General features: G+C 36.6%; 1 protein-coding gene across 1 annotated transcript; it reads right to left on the reverse strand.

The window, feature by feature from the left end:
• Positions 1–627: 627 nt before the first annotated feature.
• Positions 628–19,489, reverse strand: LOC140152155 (uncharacterized). Its single transcript, XM_072174455.1, has 9 exons — positions 19,357–19,489; positions 11,284–11,441; positions 10,817–10,899; positions 9,952–10,080; positions 9,256–9,333; positions 8,180–8,273; positions 7,403–7,473; positions 6,593–6,732; positions 628–2,102 (listed from the first exon to the last, which is right to left on the reverse strand). The coding sequence occupies exons 1-9, from the start codon at positions 19,487–19,489 to the stop codon at positions 628–630; spliced, it is 2,361 nt and encodes a 786-aa protein (XP_072030556.1).
• Positions 19,490–23,705: the final 4,216 nt, after the last annotated feature.

Raw genomic sequence — 23,705 nt, forward strand, 5'->3', positions numbered from 1 at the left:
GACAGTAATATGAATCAAATTCTGGACTCACCAACGATTTTCTAGTTACGTTGCGACCTGTTCACCGGGTCTTCATCAGACTGCACTGAGACTTGACTGATGGTTTGGTCATGTGATGGTAATCGGCGAGGAAGAGGCTGCTCAGGAATGAGCCAAGCAGCCAGCACTCAATAAGAAGGGGGGTCTTTGTTTCTTGCTATCGCCTGGGACCCCACCATGAAACCACTTCCTTGCCGATTACTATCAGAAGACCAAACAATCAGTCAAGTCTCTGCGCACAGTGCGACAAGAACAGGAAAGTTATGCTGCAGACCCTATGTATTTCTTTTTCGCATACTAGTATCTATGTCTTAAATGTTTAATATTGATAACTAATAAGAAATATATTTTGTTGGCTTTGCATTTACTTACTTGTTGGAATGAAAAATATATAAGCTAATCAAGAAGTTCAAAGGCACTAAACCTCAATGGATTTAAAATTGCAAAGCAGAAAATATATCATCTATATCAGTAGCATCACTCTTAAATTTTTTCTTTTTCTTGGAGTGATGTTTGATTTGTCCCAACTCACACACTAATGATTGGCTCTCTGAAACATCAGTCTTATTACTAGTTATTGCCTCAAAATTATGTCTCTTTGGTTGTTCTCCTTGTGTAGTTTGCTTCTTCTTTTCTTTTCTTCCTAGATTTCTTTCCTTGCAACACTTCACTATGATCATCTTTATATTGTATGTTTGCTTGATCATCAACTTGTGCTCTGTGCAAAGAGTTACCATTACTTCTGGTATGTGTATCTCCATGTACATGTTCAGATGTAATCTTTTCATCCCTATCAAGATGCTCTTCTAAGACGGGGTCGCTTTGTCTCTTCTTCTTTCTCGAACTCTTTGTTTTAGAATCCTGCCCTATTTGAGTTGTCTCATGCCACCTGCTTGTCTCAGCATCTTGATGGCTGATCTCAATGCCTCCTGATGATGCAGACAATGATATGCCCATATCAGCTCTCCCTTGACCAGACTTCCCTTTCTTTCTTTTCTTCTTTTTGTGTGACAATTCACTCATTTTCTCTTCTTCTCTCTGAATACCAGTTTCATCATCAGTGTAAGACACTTGTTTTTCATTGTGACCAATGTTTTCGTTTTTCATAATGTCCGTCTCTATCGTCCTATCATTGCTAGGTGGTAACTCCCTGGTCTTAGAAAATTGCAATGTATTACTTACTTCAAGCATGTCATTGTTCACTTGATCAGACTTTCTCTTTCTCTTCTTCTTTTTCTTCTTTTTAGGTATGTCATCAGCATTCAATTCTGTTCTTTCCATGACAGATTCACTGTCTGCATCTACTGTGTCGTGTTCTTGCCCACAAAGGGTTGCACTTATTATGTCTGTCTCTATCTGCTCAAAAGTATTTCTAGAACTAATTGGTGATGATTTTCCATCTGCAGTATTATTTTCATTTGCAAGTGAGACAGTGCATGTCTCCTCAGAGTCAAATTTTCTTTTCTTCTTTTTCCTCTTCTTTTTCTTTACACGTTCATCACATGACAAAGATATATCAACATTATCCACATCAACATTGCTTTTTATAATTTCTTCCTCTACTTTCTTCAAGGTGTTAGGAGACAGCTGAAGTTTATCTTCTGCAACAGATAAATGATACTTATCAAAAGACGGTGATGTATGTTGAGCTTCAGCTAGGTTTCTCTTCTTCCTTGAAGTAGAACCATCTTCTGTTGATGCCGGGGTTACCTGTACCTCTGGAATATTGTCAACATCCCTATGATTACTGTGTTTTCTTTTCCTCTTCTTCCTGGGACTTGAGATGATGTTAACAGCATCCTTATCTACCAGTCCTGACACATCTATCCTAATTTGATTGGTATGTTCCTTTGATGCATCACTACATTCTATTTGATCCAGAGGCACTGCAACAGGTTTACAGCTGCCATCTGGTTCATCATTATTACTAGGTTCTACTTCATGAGTTGATTTCCTTTTCTTCTTCTTCTTGTTTCTGTTGTCTGTTTTTTCAACAGCATATTGATCCTTCTGTGAGACACCTGAGTCGGGTAACAGTTCTTGGTCAAGTACAGATATTGGTTCTGAAAGACACAGCAGAGAGAAGAAGACACAATATTGTTAATTATAACTATCAGTGACTTTGTGCTATGATTATGCCAACCGGCATAACATTTCCAATCTAAAATTGGGAGCTGAGATAGAACACCACTGTGGCCGGGGTTCAATTCCCCATGTGAGTTTGGTTGCCGATCCATGCTCGTCCTCACAGGTTTTTCTCCGGGTGCTCCGGTTTTCCTCCTGCATCTAAAATCGGACCTCTTCCCATATCCCTGTCCCATCATATCCGGATGGCGTCCCTTAAATTTAGTAGCCGTTGAGCACTATTGGGATTAGCCTGGCTTCGGCCGAATGTTATAAATAAAAAAATTAAAAAAATGTTTTTACAATCTTCAAACCTTTCCCATCAGATATCCTGGGGAGTCAAGCCAATGCTATAAAATACAATATAGCCTCACTGATGTTGATGAGTATTTAGAAAATAAATAATAAACCGTATTCATTCCAATATTAAGCGCAAGTCATTTTGGGTAAGCGCTTCTTTTTTACATGGTTTACCTGATTTTTTCCTAACAGGCGTTTATTAGAGACAAATCTATGTACATTATAAAAGGGTCCCGAGACGTTCTATAGCTTTTCTGATGCAGAAAATGTATTGCAAGTTTACACAGGACTTCTAATCCCCCCGCTATTTCACTGTATCGACGTCTATCCGTCACATCAACATTAATGGTACCATTTAGCAAATTAAAAATACCCTGGATGGTGCTTATTGGAACGAATACAGTACATTTTATTTTTGACAATCTAATGTCATACCATAAAAGATTGGCATATCCAATATGTTGAATAGTGGTGGAGGATGGTCATAATGGCTATAGAACACCTGCATCCCTGTTGACTTATTGTTGTGCTGAATTTGGTGGTTGGTATCCAATTCATTTCTCTTTTTGTTGTGTCCAATTTCAATTCAAAGAACAACCAAATTCTCAATTTGGGTACATTTCCAACTTATTTTTCGAACACCTCTGTGAGCACTTAAATTTTACAATTTTCAATCACTAGAGGGCAGTAGGCCTACAATATTTTAAAGCCACATTCTAATAATCTTTCCTAATTTTTGTTATTTGGGAGATTTTAAGAGATTGGCATCATATGCTTTGGGATGTACTGCATGCTTGCATTTAAGAAATAATGGGCAATGCCGTATCCTTAACACCCAATAATGTGTCAGAGGTAGTTGTAGTAGAAGGGTGTGGTGCAGCCAAACTCATTAATTAAACGTTTTTACTGCCGAGGACACATTATTTAGGTATAAAGGATAAGGCAGCAATCTTCATTTCTATTCTTTTACTGCAAAAATAGTGTAATCAAATCACAGTGCCTGATTTTCAAAAATGGGCTGCGAGGGTAATAGAATACACAGTAAATGCACAATGTCCTGCTTAAGGGATCCAAAATGAGCGTTTATTGCGTTTCGACAGTATTTCTTGTGGGACATGAGAGCACCTCAGACCTATCGAATTGCATTCTGAATACGAAGCATGTCTTTCTGATATCAAATCATTTTCATTCTTTAAAAATCACAATATAATACAAATTTTATGACAAATTATAAAAATTTGATATTTTTCAAATTTTTGATATATAACAGTCCTCGAAGTAAATTATATAAATCTAATGATATATTCTTAAAGTGTATGTAGCAGGGAGGAAAAGCCGACGGTCAATTGAAAATTTTGACCTTTCATATTGAAGATATGGATTTTTTCCCAAAAAGACCTAATTTTTTTTGGGTGTTTTGGGAAAAAATCCATATCTTCAATACTAAAGGTCGAAATTTTCAATTGATCGTCGGCTTTTCATCCCACCTACATACACCTTAAGTATAAATCATCAGATTGATAAAGTTTACTTCGAGTACTGCTAAATATCAAAAATATCAATTTTAATGATTTGCCATAAAATGTGTATTACATTGCGAATTTCAAAAAATCAAAATTATTTGATATCAGAAGCACATTCTTCGTATTCAGAATGCAATTCGATATGTCTGATGTGCTCTAATGTCCCACAATAAATACTGTCCAAACGTTCATACCCCATCCCTTAATAAGATTAAATACAGGGATTTATAATGTGTGACTTATATCTACCAAATGGATCTCAAGGCATAGCAAGCAGCAACAATCATCTAGTCAAATGTGTGGCACAGTACTGTGCACTTTTACCTGAAAAGATACTCAGAATATCTGAAACCATTTGCACCCTGTTTCACCTAAAGTTTGGTAGTGATGCAGGTAGTGTTGGTATCGACAAGGCTTTGTCGACAATATTGTCGACAAAAGCACTTTTGCCGATTGTCGACAAGAGCTTTGCATGTATCGACAAAAAGTAAACAAACAATTTGGCTAAGAAAGCTTGAAAAGATTAACATCTTAACAAAAATTTACCAAGGTATTTTCGGGATCTCTTATTCTTTACATCTTTGTCGATTTCCCTGACGTTCTCGCCATGTTTCTTTAGCATTTTCATCCCGACTTTTTTGATCTATCGCACACGCTGGTATAGCATCCAATTCTTTCACTCAGCACTCGCCATTTTCGCTGTCACGCAACATTGGCAAACAGGGAAAGTCCCTGATGATCAACTTTATTTATTGAAACAAGCACACTGATTTGGTATTTATGTGAAATGGGTAAAATATGAGCCAATCACAGACGCTGTTTATTTGCGATTTGTCCTTTCACACAATGTTTTTTCATCTCTGACAATGACATCATGGGTCACAGACACGTACGTGCGTTCCACAGCGTTCAATTGTGAATGTACATTGTAAAGCTATAATTAATATTCATTACACTAAAAGGTCAAGGCGAATCATGATGACGTCGATGGGTCACATACATACTTTGCACAGGGTTTAATTGTGAATGTACAGTTGAGTTATGAATATTTAGCGCACGAGACAAGAGGAAGCGCTAGCCACGCGGTGTGTGTTGAAGGGAAAGCCCCAGGCTATAATTGACATTGCGTGAATACATAGGCGGAAATAGTTTGATGGCTAAACCATGGCATCAAACATACGTTGATGGACTTTTTTGACCAAGGGACTCTGACACCAGGTATTGTTAATAATAAACTTGACTTCTTTATTGTTACGAACTGTTAAGCCTTCTCCGAGCATACAAAAGTATTTTCCAACTCACAAAACAGTCACGTGCTCGGAATAATTGCACACACTCTCCATATTTGGGGAAATAGGGCGGAGTTCAGAGCAAGTTGCGTGATGAGGCGGATTAATATCGGTAATTTGTGATTCGGCACTTCTGATGTTTACATTTGGCAACTGAAAAAATGCGAACGAAGGGACGGAAATCATCAGATTTGCGGATCATGTTTGGTATCTTTTTTATATTTCAGCTCAAAATCTAGCATATTTAACTCTTGCCTGGTTTTCTAAAAATGGGTCAATCATTCATTGCCAGTTCGTATCGCTGTCATGGTATTCCCGCAGCGTGTGGTGCCGTTGTGGTTTCCCGTCGTGTAGGTTGCGGAAGTTTGCACCGGGGACGTCGCAAAATTCGCCAGGTTTATGGGACGATTTTGGGGGTTATTAATTAGGTCTAATTGTCGACAGTTGTCGACGTCGGCTTTTTAATTTTGTCGATTGTCGACAATGAAAATGCTTGCCGATACCAGCACTAGATGCAGGTGCATATTTCACTGGTCACAGTATCAAATCATGTGCGTAAAGATAACTGCGCAGAGTGCACACTGTACACCAAGGCTTATATTAAGAAGGCACCCAGGCTTTTTTTACCCAGTGGTTGCCCAGTTTTGGCTCCTGGTGTGTCCAATATTTTACACTGTAAACTATAGGGCCAGGAGCCATCTTTAGGAACAGGAGCTCTTTTTAGCTCCTGGTCCAGGCATACTTAATATAAGGCCTGCTGTACACGTATGGGTACAAAGGCACTTTGTCAGCATACTTTTGGCGCAACCGTGAAAAAAGCATTGACACCAAACTTGAGGTGTACCAAAGTATAGACCTTTTTCCTGTGACGTCACGTAATCAATATGGGGGTCTCAGATGTAAACAAACAACAAATGCGTTTCCCATGCGCCCGCAATGAAAACACAAAACACTGCATATTTTCTCCTCAATTTTGTAATATTTCATTCCAGCTTCCACAAAAATAATTGTTTAAACAGAACTGTATACTGATTACCTTTGTTTCAGCTTGTTTTGATACCACAAAATAAAAAAAAGATACGGAAAACAGCGATGATATTTGAAAATCAATCTGTTTTGTTTCACAATTTTGTTTACTTTTTAAGTCATGACAAACTAAACACGTACTGCCAGCTGGCAATCTCGCGCAGGACGCCTAGATCACGCGCCATTTGCGTTTGGGTGCGGATGACTTGAATGCTGGACCCAATATCGATTGATTGGTGACGTCTGGGAAAAAGGACTACAGAAGAATATGAAGTTAACAAGAATACACACCTCCTAGATCCAAAAAGGATGCTGTATCAAGCTTGATGTCATCACCAGTATTATCCAGTAAGCTTACATCTGAAGTATTGGTTTCCTCTTGCTCTCTAAACCACTTGGATAAAAGCTTTTGGGTTTTACTCTTCTTTGTTCTGCAGAGAGAAGTAAGGAAGTGAAAATATTGTACAGTAATCAGTATAACCATGGAAATTAGGGACTGGGAGGAAACTATCATAGGTTGCCCCTTACATAATTTTAAATATGTCAATCCATGTTCCCCCTTTTTTTAACCAAATTTTAAAACTTAAAAAATTCAATTCTTACAAGCAAATGTATTTTGCTGATGAAAGAGTGAGTCATCCACAGACCTGACTCCCTATACCACCCTCTATATTGGCCTTGTCAGCTCTTGGGTTTGGGGATATTTGGCCCTTGCTGACAAAACACAGAAACAAACGAAAATTATTCTGCATCGAACCTCATGAACCTTCAACACAACCAATGCATTGTGCCATAAAAAATTTCAAATTGTGCCTACTGTCTGTGAGTGTCACACAGAAGTATTGATTAGTTCCACAGGCACTATTTTCCTCCATGCCAAGATGTTGGGGAATCCTAATTCTCCTTTTCTGTTTCTAGAGCCATTGGACTGATTGAAGGGCAACAAGTTTTGTGAGAGGCATTGACTATTTCCTGGCAATTCATGTATGCAAGTTTGTCTTTGATGTGAGCGGGGACATGCCTGTGAGCCCCCATTATGCTATGTCTGCAATGCCACTAATAACTCATGTTATATTTTGTGTCATCATTCTATTTACTTACAAATTAACAGGATCACTATCTGATGCTAGCCATTTTGACAAAGATTCTGGAAGACATTCATCTGAGGGAAGCTGTTGGAAAAAATCAGAGCAAGAAGTTGGTATTAACTAAAATGAAGCCACATGACTACATGAACACACAGCGAGGCAGAAAGTGCAAAGTTATTCTTTTATTTCTTTATAATTTGTGCAAACTACAAAGCCCTAAATAAAGACCATTGGTTCCCATAATTTCGGAAGACCTAAAGTTATCTTCAGGTCTGAACTCAACAGATCCATGTAAACATGCCGAGCCAGTATGGTTTTCTCACACTCCAAATCCCTACGATCAGCAATGGTCTGTTCAAATTAAAACTTATCAAAATCTTAAAGTATTAAAAATCATTTCTAAAAATCATGGTAATTTGAAGGTTTTATTTTACCTCATAAGAATCTCAAAATAAGGGCATATTTAAATGTTTAGGTAATTCCACAAAGAGGGTGTTAATACCCAATGTTGACAACTAGTATATGTATCTACGACCATCAAGCTTCACAATTTATTCCTCACTGACAAAATTTTTGAAATTTTAAAGCATCAGATTACCATCAGTTATCCAACATTATTTTGAAATTCAAAATCAATCCTTATGGATCCTAATCTTGACAATCTGTACTGAGCCGGACTCATTAAAAGTGTACACTATACAAGTCATATTGTGATACAAAGGAGAGAATCTGCAACAAAGTTTCTAGAAGATATGCAAAAGGGAATAATAAATTGCAACAGAGTACTCACCCAAGGAACAGCTGTCGCTTTCAGCTTTGTACACCACAGGTGGAGTTTATCATACCACTTGATTGCATTAGATAGGAGTGATTGAAGTAACACCCTAAAATATGATAACAATGGAAAAATAAAGCATATGAGCACTAAAAAGTGGATTCAAGATATAAAATATAATACAAGTTGTTTTCACACAGTACATAACATTATCCCCCACAAGGGCCATGCTCATTGGCAATAAGTAGTCAATGGATCATTTCAGCAGCTTATTGGAAATCGCAGAAATTAGTTCAGAAAGATGTTGTGTGCGGTAAACAAAAACATCACAGCCAATCATGCATGGTCAACAGCGCTTTGAAAATATAGTGGCGTGGCATCATTGCATGATTTATCACATACCACATTGCTCTTACTTGATGCAGTGTATTGAATACTGTATCCATTGTGTGGTCAAATACATGTTCAAATTGCCAGAAATTGATTCGTTGAACATGTTTTGATAGTCACGCATGATTGGTGTTTTTTTTGTAAAAGTCCTCCTAAAGAGGTCTATGAATGATGGTATTTCTTATATGCATCACTGTTCAAATGTGCTGATGTATTGCATGAAAAATTCATTATTATACAAACTTGAAACAAATTAACAAAACTATACAATATCAGAACTCATCAAGATCTTTAATATTCTTCATCTTGGCGAGATATCAACACATTAAGACAGCCATTTTGCATGTACATCTATGTAGCGTAGGTGTTTTATATTCTGTGTGGACGATCACATCAGTAATGCGCCAATTTAGCTGCTGCACCTCCTTTGGCAATCCTCCTACTCACATTCATATTTCCTTGCAGTAGCAGATCGTATGCATGAATTAGTTTCTTCATTTTGATTCATGCATACTATCTGCTACTGCAGGGGAATGTGAGTAGGAGGATTGCCAAAGGAGGTGTAGCAGCTAAATCGACGTATTACTGATGTGATCGTCCACACAGAATATAAAACACCTACACTATGAGAAAAATACTGGACTTGAACAACATAATTTCCCAAATTAGTTGAATCCTGGTGAACTTATTCAAAGACTTACCATATTCTGCTGATGAGTGAGCAGAAAACCAAATTGTTACTGACCATGTGTCCAAGGCTTAAGAACTGGACTAAAAATCTGTGCACACCATTGGTTAAGTAAATGTTCATCAGTAATTAAAAAAAGAAAGAAAAAAAGATTGCTGGTGTACAATAAGGACACCTTCCTTGACCATCTTAGAATCTTTGACCACACACTATAATTATTGTGTGTTTGTAATGTAATATAGACTCATTCCAAAATAAATATCATATTATATAGTGCCTGGATCAAAAGCTAAACTTTTCATCATTAAATTATAAGAATAAATGAACACAAAACATATATTTGACAAACTTGTACAAATGTGTACATCTAAGATTGCAATACTGTTTCTGTCCTGTCAATATATAACATTTTTATATTGGCCTCGTAAAAAAAATCTGATTGTGCCTGCACAATTTCAATGCCACCAGCTTAAAAAAAACTCCAGCCATTTGAAATGGGAATTACACTCAAATTGAAGCAAGTCTCTTTAGTTTATGACTTAAGTGTGACAATTTCAGTCTTTGATGCATGAAAAATGTACATTGTATACCACTTATATGATATGAAGACCTGTACTGAACAGCACAGTATTCAGATTATTTTTGGTGGAGAGTATAGATATCTTATGTAATATAAACTCTGCAAGCAAGTGACAAATGACAAGGATACACAGCAGTTTGTTCACATAGTGCAGTGGTGTAGCCACATAGCTTGGAGATACTCATTAGCTTAACCAGGAAGTATTGATGCATCTGACGACTACACATATGCCAGGCAGGTGATGTTGATGAGGGTCTGCTATGGAAAAGAGAGAAAATAAGAACACAGTTATAGAAAATGCATTTTTAAAGTTATTCAACACAAACCTTTATGAGTAGGGTTGCTATCATGATGTGGACTTCCTTACCCTCTCTCCACTCAAGGCCAGGTGTGTGTGTTTACTGATATATTATAGTGCTGGGAAGGTAAAATAAACTCATTGTGTGGGAGAACCCCTGTAACAAGTTAATTCTAGGGATTCCAGCCCACACGCCACGGAAGAAGACATGACGCTGTGTGCCGATGTTCTGACATGACTTTACCTTACCTTTACCTACCCATCAACATGATTTTAATAACTATTAACCTTCCACTATCCAAGATCAATTTTTGCTACTAACTTTAGATGCCACTAGGATATCTTGTGACAAACACCTATACCAATACCAGGGACTGTCTTTTGGAATTTGCAGGAGAATATTAAATAGCTCTTCTGGAGCATTCAAGGAGAGCAGTTTTAGAGCATTTACAATAGAATGTAAGGAGAGAAGGGTTAACCAAGGAGAGCTAAAAATCACTCTCCTATATCAGATTTAAGAGCAGTAGAGAGTGATTGCTCTCGTTCTCCTCAAAAGGCAGTCCCTGCAATACTAATCATTTTAGGACAACCAGTGACTATGAATATGAAATTATTACAAATTTACCTGCAAAATAAAGCAGAATGTTACCTCTTGTCAAATATTTGCATACTACACATGCTGAATAACATACATACCTATTTTTGTAGCAGCATTCTTTTAATTCTTCAACATATTCTGTTAAGCTGATATTTTCAATTCTGACCAGGACTTTGTCAATCTAAAATAGAGCACAAACAAAAACGTTTGTGATAAAATTTATGTATTGGCTATAATTGTTATGTTAAATTGAAACCTCCAACATTTCTATGAAATACAACAAACAAATTAAACTCTGCGTGGCAAGTGATTAGTTAGCAACTAGGAGGTGCATACCGTAGCTACGCAATGGTAACCAATCAGGGACACTGGAGAGTTTAATTGACCGGGAACTAAGTTTTTTTTTTAAATTTCAATCTTTTATTATAAAGGAACATGATGTGCATTGTATTCCAAACAATACACTTAATTTAGGCCAATTATTAGACTGTTTAGACACACTACATATTTTTACCTCTTCTAATTCGCTGTAAATTCTGATAGTAAATCACAATCACATCCTTACCTTTGTCATAAGTTGGTACCATTTAAATCGATTCTGTTGATTATGTAGTTTAAACAGCAGTCTTGTTAATGTGAACCTCTCTGATGCCAGGAAATGATGAATGTACTTGGATATTGGTATAATGTTTGACAACAGTTCACAATATTGCTCAGGATTTCCTGCAAAAGAAAAAATCAAGTACTAATGTTTAATGTTGAACAATGATCATTATTTTTATAGAGCCAACTCAAAGGCGGGCTGGTCCAAATTTTTCATACAAAGATCTCTACCCAAGTTACATTGGGGCAGGGCCTTAGCTACGATTTAACAAGTACCTGTCATTTTCACTTAAGGGGGTACTACACCACTGGCCAATTTTGTGCCTATTTTTGCATTTTTCTCAAAAATTATAGCGCATTGGTGACAAGTAAGATATGTATATTATAGGAGCAAGGACTACAACTACTGCACTGAAAATGCAGCAACTCAAGGCAAGTAGTTATTGATTTATTGATCAAATATTGGTTTTCCCTCATTTTTGACTGTTACTCCACAACTGTTGTCTGTGCTGAAATAAAATTTCCAGTGTAGTAGTTGTACTCCTTGCCCCTATAATATATACATATCTTACTTGTCACCAATGTGCTATAATTTTTGAGAAAAATGCAAAAAAAGGCACAAAATTGGGCAGGGGTGTAGAGAACCCTTAAACTGCCTGTCCAAAATTTGACACTTAAAACATAAACCAGATCCCAGCAACAAGCTTAAAAAAAGTCAGTGGTTCACTGATGAAAATGTCAGCAAGAAAATAGTAAGTTCCTAAATTGGTTTTGACATATCACAAACTTTTTAATATATCTACTAGGGATTACTGGGGCAGAGGTTACATGGATCAAATCCATGGGTTCCTACAGTCACTGAGAGCTGATGACACACATTCGATAGGTGTAGGCAGGTTCAGTTGAAGTAACTACAAATTTGGTACATATGAGGACTTGGTCTCAAGTTGTAGAACGTTTGGTACAGTGTCTCCCGGGTTTATTTTTCATTAGTAAATGAAGTAAAATATTAATTTTGACAATAATTGACAACCTGTTTGACCTATCCATACATTCCTAAATTGCTTGTATATTTTCAACTGTTCATATCATATTTTGTGGCCTCAACCCAGAAAGTTTGGGTCTTTCATCAAAAGCTTGAAAGTCGATACTGTAGGTATCTCTACCTTGCAAAAAGATTGAGTCTGAAAACAAACAAAAGGCTGAGATACTGAATGAACATTTCAGATCTGTGTTTACTGTTTACCCATGAGAAACCAGACCTTCATAGGTGCTTGATTTGAACAACCACATTGAAATATCAGTTGGAGCTTGTCCCAAGTAAAGCTTCAGGTCCTGATGATGTTCCCGCTAGAATCTCTAAAAATTGCTGCTGATGAAATAGTCCTGGCCTTGTCTATTATTTTTCAAAAACCATTGGATTCTGGAGCAAATTCCATCATATGGCTCCATACCAATATTACACCCTTGTTTATAATAAAAATTCCTTTAAAAGGAATAGGGTGGGCAAATGAAAAATTGTCAAGAGAAATGAAAGAATGAGTAAGTCAAGTTCACAATTAAAAACAGGGAAAAATGACACAACATCGATTTCCAATAGGGAATAACACAAAGCGTATAAACAAAGTTAAAAGAGTTTTTAACTTTATACGTTTATCGTTTGTTATTCCCCATTGGAGGTTGTGTCATATTTTCCCTGATTTTAATCTGATCTATTGCTTATCCTTTGTTCTCTGCTGGTCAGTTGGAACAGATTTTCCCTGTTTTTATATAACCTGTGATGTGCCCTGAGTAATTTAATTTAATTTAATTATTTAACTTTGTTTACAAGCTGAAAGTATTTCATGAGATGGGAAACCCCTTGTATTTTGGAATTCCCCAAATTATTGTAAACAAAGTCAGAGCTATGTTTGGAACTTGGAAAGCCCCAGTTCATTATTGCACCATCAGGAAAACCCCCAGGAAGTGATGTAATGTGAATGTGTATAATTAATCTTGGGAAATCCCAAGATTGCAGCAATGTTGTGAAAATGTGATTGAAGTAATGGTTTATTAATAGATGATGGGTTTTTTGCATGAGTACTGATATAAAAAGCTGGAGGTTTTGTTGGGACTTGACAGAATGCCGTGGGAGATTGAGAAACTCCACATGTGTGTGATGGTCTTCGTGCTTCAAAAAGAAGTGCATTTTAACCAGTTTATATAGCCAATAATTGAGCTAATTTTAATACAGCAACGAAGAAGACAGCGAGCACACAAAAGTGCTCTTCCTCATCAAAGGATTAAAAGTTCTTCTGTCAAATTGCTGGAGTTTGCTGGGTTTGTGAAGGCCACGCATCTGTCAAAAAACAGCGGAGCTGTGTTAAAGAAACCTGTTCCCTGGAGAAAGAGAGAATGGTGAAAGAAACACCATTTTTGGAGAAAGCAGCGCAAGGAGATATATTTGTGGAGAATGCAGCGCAAGGAGATATATTTGTGGAGATAGCAGCGCAAAGGAGATTGGAGGAAGCATCATCATTTTCGTATGAGGATTTTATACATAAGGATTTATAAATGCAAGTGTACTATGGACTTCGCTGATTTTCGCAGGACAAGTGAATAAGGATATATTACATCAGTCGTCCAGAACATTGCAAGAACTCTAGGATCACCAACAAGAAGACAGCTGGTTAAGTACTGATATAGTAAAACTGTCATTGTGTGATTTTATTGTATATGCGATATTGTTATTATATGTACCAATCATACTCTGTTTTCAATTAAAGACTTAGATTTGTTAGCTTAAAATCAAACAGTGTATTTGTGTTGTGCATTCGTGTGAGTTCGGGTAAAAGGTGATTTTGGCCTTGAGTCAAGTACAACTCGTAACAAACCCTTCACATCATAACACAAGACGTTTTATGTTAACATTTTATATAAAACATGGTTATAAAACTTTTGTAGATAATAGTTATTTAAAACATTTTCGTAATCATACCTAGAGTTTTTTTTTATCATCAGATAGAAAGACTTCTGCTCATCTTCTCTGGTGAGACAACAGGGCTGGGGTATCTTTCCATATCAAAGTTTAAAAATCTGTCATATCAATTTCCTCAATATGTTGTATTGCAACTTATGAGGGGAAATGTTTGATTTTACAATATTTCGATATTATTTTTTAACTTTGTAACTTTATTATGATTAACATAACGGTATTTCAAAGCGTCAAACTATATCATTATTTTGTCCCAACAAAAATAATCCAGGGAATAAAATATTCATTCATATGTTTATTTATGTTATTCAACCTATAGGCCATTTCTACTGGTGCACATGCATTCTAATAATTTGTCTATAATACCTTATACAAGCATCACCAAGCACTATTTGTCACAAGATTTGAAAAGTAAATAGCCTATGTACACACTGAACACAATGCACATACAAGCTGTATTTAAGTACATGCAGAAGCTGTCAGTATAAAATGATATAATATATGACCTTCACGATGCTATTAATTTAGCCCAAAGATTAGGAAAACTAGCAAAACTGGTGAACTGGTACTGTTCAAATAAAAACATCTGCAAATCTGCATCTGCAATTTCCAAATAGTATTTCTATTACTTAAATAATTATTTTTGTTATTTCTTTTAATACAAACACATTACTGCCTATGACGACTTTATCGTATTGCTTACATATCAAAATCAAGTAATAATTACAAAACTCTCCGTAAACTATCACCTCTGTGGGTGTTTGGGATATAACCGGCACAAATATTTTCTCAACACTGCGGCATGTGAAAAAGTAGGTCAATAGTCAGAGAATACAGGGTGGGTGCGGCCCAAAAAGGGGATCGCACTTGTGCCTCAAATTATACGCCCATTTCTCTTGCTTGCATTCTACTAACTACTAGAACATATTGTTTATTCTAGCATCATGGACCATTTTGATTTGCACTCCACTTTGACTGACAAACTGCACAGTTTCAGAAGCAAGCATATTTGTGAGAGCCAACTCATTCTCACTCTCATAATAACACAATTTTGGAATTGAATAGGATTTTTATGTCATAGACTAACACACTGAAATATGTGAAATATACCAAGAGATATTTTGACAGCAGATTTTGCTAGGCACAAAAAAATTCTTAATTCCAACACTGACAATCTCCACAACCTGCATGAAATATTCATTTTTCCCCATGTCGTGCTTCTGATTGGAAGCAATAACTAACATTGAATCAATACCTAAATCAAGCAAGCTGTAAGCAACTTCATACTTGCTCGAGAAGTCTGGCCAACCAATGAGCACATTCAAGGCTAGAGACCGTTGCATTCAAAATCTAGTCGGATTTGCTGAAGCATGACACTGTGTAAAGCAATGGAAGTCAAGCCTGGAAATAAGCAGACTAGAACCAGGAGCAATTTGTTTTGGAACATTGCTCCTGGGTCACTGGGATTTTACAAGTACCAGGAGCAATATTTGAAGAAACATGGATATATGAGGATAGAACTTGAAGCTATCTCAAAATGCGCCAGAATCAGCATAGCATGCATGCCACCATGTAATGCAATGGAAATTTGGAAGTAAACAACAACACCATTACCCCAATCATGAGTTCATGACGGGTAGGCCTACAGAACCTGAAAAAGTTGCTCAAATGACACATCATTAGCATGGTTAATCTTTAAAGAATTAGCAAACTTTGCTCTGAAGATACAGATAAGTCATCAAAATAAATTTTGGTAACATTAACATAGTAACATTTTTATTTAATCAAACTCAAAGAAAGCCAAACTTCACAAACTGACAACAAATTGTTTTTTATGGGTCCTTGTGTGGCACAGTGGGTAGAACATTGGACTCATGATCGCAAGGTTGTGGGTTCAAACCTCATCTCAGCCATTGCCTCCACTCAATAGACCAAGTACCAAGAGTAATCATTGTACCGTCCTAAAATGGTCCATCAGGTTTCATGATGTTTCCAAACAGTGATCGATTTTCGTATATTTTTTTGTGTAGCAAAGAATGCTACTCACTTTCAGATTTGAGTAGCAATTCCAAAATTGTGAGTAGCATTTTGCAACATGCTAATCCTGAATGTTCCATTTTCAGTTCAAGTCAGTGGCCAGTGATCGATTTTCAGTATATTTTATGTGTAGCAAAAAATGCTACTCACTTTCAGATTTGAGTAGCAATTACAAAATTGTGAGTAGCATTTTGCTACGCTAATCCAGGTAAATCGAACACTGTTTCCAAACAGACGTAAAAATTTGTAGAAATTGACCTTGTCAGCTTGGCACGGTGGCAAGCCCCTGCTGAGTTCCTCTGGGAGTTTCAGATATACATACATACATACATAATACGTTTGAAAATTGGCGACGATTAAAAATTAAAAATTTAATTTTGGATTTTTAACTACTTCATCACGATTGAGTGACTGAAGTAGTTATAGGTTCATGCTTTATTTCTATCAACACAGTAACTTTTGTGTCATCAGGGATTTAGATAGATTTCTTAACCAAACTAGAGTACTAAATATAGGTATGAAAGGCAAACCTGAGTTAACACATTTGCTAGTCAGCCAAATTGACCTAAACTGGGGCCCAAACACAATTACATATTTACATAGAAATTTAAAAGAAAAGATTTGTCAAGGAAACCTACACTAGATAAATATCTTGTCTATACTTCACTAGCCCGAGGTACTCACACCTCTGTCACTACTAGGGTGCATCTCTTGCCCCTCATGTTACCCAAATTTCTTGTCCCTAGTCTCAAAATGTGCCATTGGTCAAAATACTAACCCATACCAAATTTAAAATTATTCCGAAGTCGTTTAGGGGTGCCTCCGTGACGTTGAAATTGTTGGTCAATGGCCATACCATATGCATAAGGCAGCTATTTTGTTTTGCATGGTTAACATTAGAAATGACTGCTGCCTTATGTATTTTGTTCATGTAGTTAGGACTATTAATGAATCAAGATGTTAAAATAGTCTAACTCAAAAAAATAAAACATAAGGGAGCTATCTACAGAGGTCAAGCTTATGTAAACATAAATGGCTGCCCTTTGCTGTCTTTACTATATGTAATTGTGAATTTGCTTAGATATGCATATCTTTCCTGTTTTCGTGCCAACTTTGACCTGTTAGGCTGATACTACTACAGAAGAGTGATCACACACTTGCACATAATAAGACCTTACCTTGCTCAATTTGATGAGACGGCATCATGTTATACGTTCAAAAGAATGGAAGGCTGAGGTTCTTCAAATCTTCAGATCGGAGTTCTCAGCAGAGATGATTTCGCGAAGTTGTGAATTGCATTATTGTAGGTAGTGGTGAGCAAACTCAAAAGTTAAATTTAAGATTACAGAGCATTGTAGATGCTAGGCCAGATAAGATATGCTTACTTGCATTGAGGTTCCAATCCAAGAACTACATGTACCTCTTGGAAATATTCATAGGCCTACAAAGGTTATACTTAAGTATGTGAATCATATAATTTCAATGCCAGTTAAATCATAGTACATGTATAAAAGAAAATTGCAATGTAAAACCAAACAAAATGGTACACTTTGCAGTTACACTATGCAGTGACAAGTGACAATATTAAAGTACCAACACAGGAGAAGCACTGGCTTTAAACGGCAACAACAAAGACAAAGTATAAAGCCGAATAAGGTAAATGATCATGCCAGTACCAGTCGGAGATATCCAATCTCAAGATTTGAAGAACCTCAGTCCTGTGTGTGTTGTGTTGTCTCATCAAATTCAGCAAGGTCTAGATGCAAGTGTGTGATCACTATAGTCTGTAGTAGTAACTATCAGCCTAACGGTTCAAAGTTGGCATGGAAACAGGAAAGTTATGAATATTTAAGTAATTTCACAATTACACAGTAAAGACAGCAAAGGGCAGCCATTTATGTTTACATAAACTTGGTCCTTGTAGATAGCTCCCTTATGTTTAATTTTGGGACATGGACTTTTTTAACCTCTTGATTCATAATAGTCTTAACTACATGGACAAAATACATAAGGCAGCAGTAATATCTAATATTAACCATCTAAAACAAAATAGCTGCCTTATGCATATGGTATGGCAATTGACCAACAATTTCAACGTCACGGAGGCCCCCCTAAACGACTTCGGAATAATTTCAAATTTGGTATGGGGTGATATTTTGACCAATGGAACGTTTTGAGACTAGGGACAAGAAATTTGTGTAACATGAGGGGCAAGAGATGCACCCTAGTCACTACGATTTCCACTGTCTTTCTCCGTAAGAAGGTCTGAGACACATAAAATACCACTTTTTCTCATAAATACCACTTCCTACCATTCCTCACGTGAAGATGAGACTTAAACAAAACATATTTGGTGCATGTTCGTAAATTTTGAGCACATTTGAGGATGTAAAAGACCAGACTTGGAGGCTGTTATAAATAGATGCCGTCAGTGTGACGTCATCACCGCGACGTGAGTTCACAGTGCCCCGTTTCTAAGTACGTACGGCATTCATGGCCCTATTGGTGAGGAAGGAACAACTAGGGCCATGATGTTTCGGGCTAATACTTCACTTGACCCAAATATATGATTTTTGTGATGAGAGAATTGCACATGGAATTTTTATTTTAGAGGGATTGTGATAGCAGTTCCACATACTAAAGCTGCACTATAATGAGACTATGCTGTTTTGTTTTTTAATTGATGCATCAAATTTTGGCTGAATTGAATGTATTTGATGAAAGTCAATCTGCTTTGACAAGACGTAACTTTGGTTGCTACGCATAATCATGATAATGACGGAAAGTGCTATGTCTGACAAAAAGGTTTCCAGTTTTAGCTTTCTTTACTCAAGGGCTTTGATTTGATACATAAAGTGATGCGGTTTGATGGCAAATTTGAATTCACCTTTCATACCTACTGTAAAATAGTAGTACTAAAAATGTGCAGCAACTGCCGAATTCTGCACCCGACCGATGCATCAAAGCAATGATATTCGTTGCTTTCGTTCTCAGCATTGCTTGACTTGTCAGCAAAATATTTACCTCCTTTAAGTTCATCAGAAACATAGGAACAAGTTACAGTGGGCGGTGGAGAGATTTCACGATTGTTCCAAACACAAAGCGTCGATTTAAGAGCACAACTTTCGGTGTTGTTTTCTTCACTGGGCGCCGCCATTTTGAGTATAATTTAGTCTTTTCAACCAGTCGTTTCTCTTTTGCAATGTGGTGAGAGTGGAGCCGGGGGGATAATGATGAATGATCAATGATGGGAGGCAACCCCGAAGACACAAACAAGGAAGGAACTGTTGAAAAACGGAGAATTGTGAAAATAGAGAGGAAAAAAAAATGCACGTGGGAATAATCTAAATGATGAGTTTTGCAGGCATTTGTAGTAGGGTAAGTTTTTCTGTAAAGTGCAATGATCATTTCTTTGAAATTGCGCTATATAAATGCCGTTGTATGTATGTATATATATATATATATAAAAAACAGCTTGAAGCTGACCTTTTTTGCATGAATGGGTAGGCCTAACACTAAGTTCAACATAATCTTCAGTATTCTTCACTGTCATGAGGTCTAGCCTAAAGTCAGAATAAAAGAAAAGCCTAAGGGACCGTTCATAAATACTTTGGTGGGGGGGCTGGGCATTGGACATTTTGGAGTCAAAACTTTTTTGACCCCCCCTCCAGAGAACCTAAAACTTTTTTGACCCCCCTCTTTAGACATACAAAACTCTTTTGACCCCCCCCCCCCCCTTCCAAGAGGTTAAAAACAGTCTGGGGAGGGGGGGCTACTCCATTTTGCAACTCAGTCACAATTATACCCGGCAATTATAGGCCTACATTTATTTATAATAGGTCTGTTTTCTAAAAACATGAAAGTTGAAGGTGTTTTTCACATGCTGTGACTTGTATGAAGTTTAATTTCAATTTATGCATTCTAATTTTTTGAAAATACAATTATGTTTCATTCTTATAACCAATAATTGAATACATAAAAGTAACACAAAAAAGGGAAATTGACAGTGGGGTAGCTAGGGCTTGTGACACTCAGGACTAAGGATAGGTGTCGCTCCCGATTCTTGAAAAAATTATTGCGCGCGGAGCACAAATAGGGCCTATCACTAATTAATTTTGGTTATAATGAAGTTGATCTTTCAATTGACTTTGTCCTGAAATGTGCGCGAAGCGCGTGAAAATTTTGACTTCCATCGCTTAGAGGGGCGCAGAATCGAAGCCGAATTGGTCAATTCGGCGCTCCCTAAGAGTGGCGCCCAGGGCACATGCCCCCACCTGCCCCCGTCGCTATGCTACTGGAAATTGAGAGCAACATCTGGGCACATACTCAAGATTTTTAATACTTAAAAAAAAAAAGAAAAAGCGCAGACTTGTTTATCAGGGGTGTAGCCAGCTTTCTTGGCCGGGGGGTGAAAATAAATTTCTGGGGCAAATACAAAAAAAAATGCTGGTTGCATCATTTTGACCCGGTATTATCAGTGGGATACATACAATGACATACATATTCCCTTTTCTTATAGCGAATGTAGAATACATGTAAAGTCTTTGAGATTCCAAAAAGGCTTTAAGGCAGAGTAAAAAAAAATACATGTTTCTCGTCCGCGCCCTCCTCCTTTTTGGAAGATTTTTCAAATTTCTTTTTATTTTGTAAACTTTCAGTTATAACATGTTGAAAAAGATGTTTCAGAAGTTGAAACTTATTTTACTGCTTTGTAAATGCATAATACACCATTTAAGAAGAGTTTTGTGATCACTAGAGGGGCCTACCTCTCAAAACAACAAAATAAAAAGGGCCTCCTCCTTTTTCTCAGATATCAATCTGTATGTCAAATACCCAAAATATGGTGCCAAATACAGATATTTAGCGTCGTTTTCCAATAAAAAATAAAAAGCCCATCATCCTCCTAATTTTTAAAAGCCCGGACGAGAAACATATTTTTATTTTGACTTGGCCTAATGGGATACCGGTAATGAGCGCGCGTAGCGCGCCAAAAATGTATTTTACACTATTTTTGGCCATTATCAAGGTAAAAAAGGGCTTTAGGCCTATTGGTACATATGCGCGCGTAGCGCGCAAAAATTTTGTATGCTCTTGTTCTTTTGGTATGTTCTTTTGGTATTTTCTTGTTTAAAACTTTTTGACCCCCTCCTTTAGTAACCAAAACTTTTTGGTCCCCCCTTTGTGCAACTCAAAACTTTTGTGTCCCCCCACACTTTGCCCAGTCCCCCCACCAAAGTATTTATGAACGGTCCCTAAAAACAAAAAAAAACAAAAAACTTAAAACTGTCGGATGGCTTAGGTCAGAAAAAGATTGTTTGATTATCCATGAGGCCTAGGCCTCCAGAAAAATACAGCATAATTAAAAAATATTATCAAGTTCTGCCAAATGAAACATAGCTCAATCCTAATCATTTCATTTATTAATTCCTAACTGGAGATAAAAAAGAAAAAAAAAGCCAAAAATGCATGCAGTTTCGGCATGTTTTCTGACAATCATCCCCCCACTCAGTTTCTCAAAACAAGTTGAGATTTTTTAAAACTGGAAACCTGTGGCTGCATAATGTTTATGTACAAAAAGTTTCTTGCAGATTAATTTGTTTAGCAAAGATAAATCGTGAAATTTGAATTTCGTTCTGGTACCAGAACGAAATTACAACACATTGTCTATGGAGCAGTATACAATAAATCATGCATAACTCACAAACGCAAAATCAGAATCAACTGACATTTTGGGAATAAGTGTGGATATCTACTGAAAAATGACATAAAAAGAGGATGCTAGGATTACAAAATACTCCTTTAAATGTTTCTTGGTTATAAGAATGAAACATGTCTTTTCCAAAAATTAGGATTTATAGCTGTTTCATATGGCAAAACAGGCTAATATTTATCCCAAAAAATTAGTTCTGTATTTATGAAATAGGGAGTAGGCCTATAATAGATCCCTTCCAACACGTACCGTAAAATGGGGTAACTTCGGTCAGCGGGGTAACTTTGGTCGGCCAAATATACTTTTTTTAAATGGTCATATTTTTGAACAGCAATATTGTTTTTAGTCATAGGCCTATTTGGTGTCAATTTGTTAAGAAATATGTTTGGAAGAAATAATAGTCGCTCATGTCTAATTTCCTTGAAATTTACGAAAAAAGCAGGATTTTTGACCAAAAATGAGCATTTTTTACATTTTTTTTTTCAGAAATAAATAAAAATCGATATTTGTGAGCAAGGATGTGCTTGATTAATTTTGTAAGGGGTCAAATGTCACAAAAAACAACAACTTGCCAATACCGTCGCAGCGAAGATCATTTTTTTCCCTTCATGGAATGTAATACTGTGACCACAGTTGCCCCAAAGGTGGGGTAACTTTGGTCAGGCTATTTTTAACCCCTAGGGCACCCTTACAAAATTATTAAAAAATCTTTTTCAACTTCAAGGTGTAGAAGGGAACTCTAATGTCACAAAAAAGAGTTAATTTAATAATTCTATAGTTACCCAATTTTATGGTAGGGTCGGTCGGTCGGATTTTTAAACCAAAACATTTGTTTGCCTTTTATAATTATTAGAAAAATTTACGGTAGGCTAGCTTTAAAGGGGCATTTCGTGATCCACAGCCTCATCCCCACTTTTCTCAAAAAAAGTTGAGATTTTTATATCACTGGAAACCTCTGGCTACATAATGTTTATGTACAAAATATTTCTTGCAGATTAATTCGTTTAGCAAAGATATCGTGAAATTTGAATTTCGTTCTGGTGCACCAGGGGCACCAGAACGAAATTACAACGCATTGTCTATGGAGCAGTGTAATACACATAATCATGCATAACTCGCGAACGCAAAATCGGAACTTATCAACTGAAATTTTGGGAATAGGTTTTTTTCGTTGATATCTAATGAAAAATGACATAAATAGAGGATGCTAGGATCACGAAATACTCCTTTAAAACAAACAGCCCAAATATGTGAATTGGGGTAGGCCTATTTCTGGGATATACCACTTGATTCATGTTTAAAACAATTTAGAAGTGTGAAGAAACTGTTTTAAAAAAATTTAGGATGTTAAAAATGTTAAAAACAACAACAAAAACAACAACAAAAACAAACAAACAAACAGGCAAACAACCAAAACTTTTTCTGGAATTTCCATAAATTAGGGTCGGTAGGCTTTTTAAACAGTAAAAGAAAGAAAAAAAAACACATTTCGGGTGAGGACAGTCAAGTAACTAAAATTTAGATATATTTTTCATATCAAGGCCTAAAAGGCCTATAGGGCCTAGACCTATTTTGTATAGGGCCACTACAAAAAGTCAATGTAAAATCTGTGCATGACATATTATATGACACGCACGCGTATTTAAAATTGCCGAGTGTGTGC

The sequence above is a fragment of the Amphiura filiformis genome, chromosome 5 (assembly GCF_039555335.1).
Source record: "Amphiura filiformis chromosome 5, Afil_fr2py, whole genome shotgun sequence".
In the NCBI taxonomy this organism is placed as follows: domain Eukaryota; kingdom Metazoa; phylum Echinodermata; class Ophiuroidea; order Amphilepidida; family Amphiuridae; genus Amphiura; species Amphiura filiformis.

What these genes read in the sequence shown, in the direction of transcription:
- LOC140152155 (XM_072174455.1), bottom strand. Translation starts at nt 19,489, where the DNA reads ATGGCGGCGCCCAGTGAAGAAAACAACACCGAAAGTTGTGCTCTTAAA. An exon ending in TTCTGATGAACTTAAAGGAG is followed by an intron (nt 11,442 to 19,356) that starts GTAAATATTTTG and finishes TTTCTTTTGCAG; the next exon opens with GAAATCCTGAGCAATATTGT. An exon ending in CTATGTGAACAAACTGCTGT is followed by an intron (nt 9,334 to 9,951) that starts GTATCCTTGTCA and finishes TGGTGTGCACAG; the next exon opens with ATTTTTAGTCCAGTTCTTAA.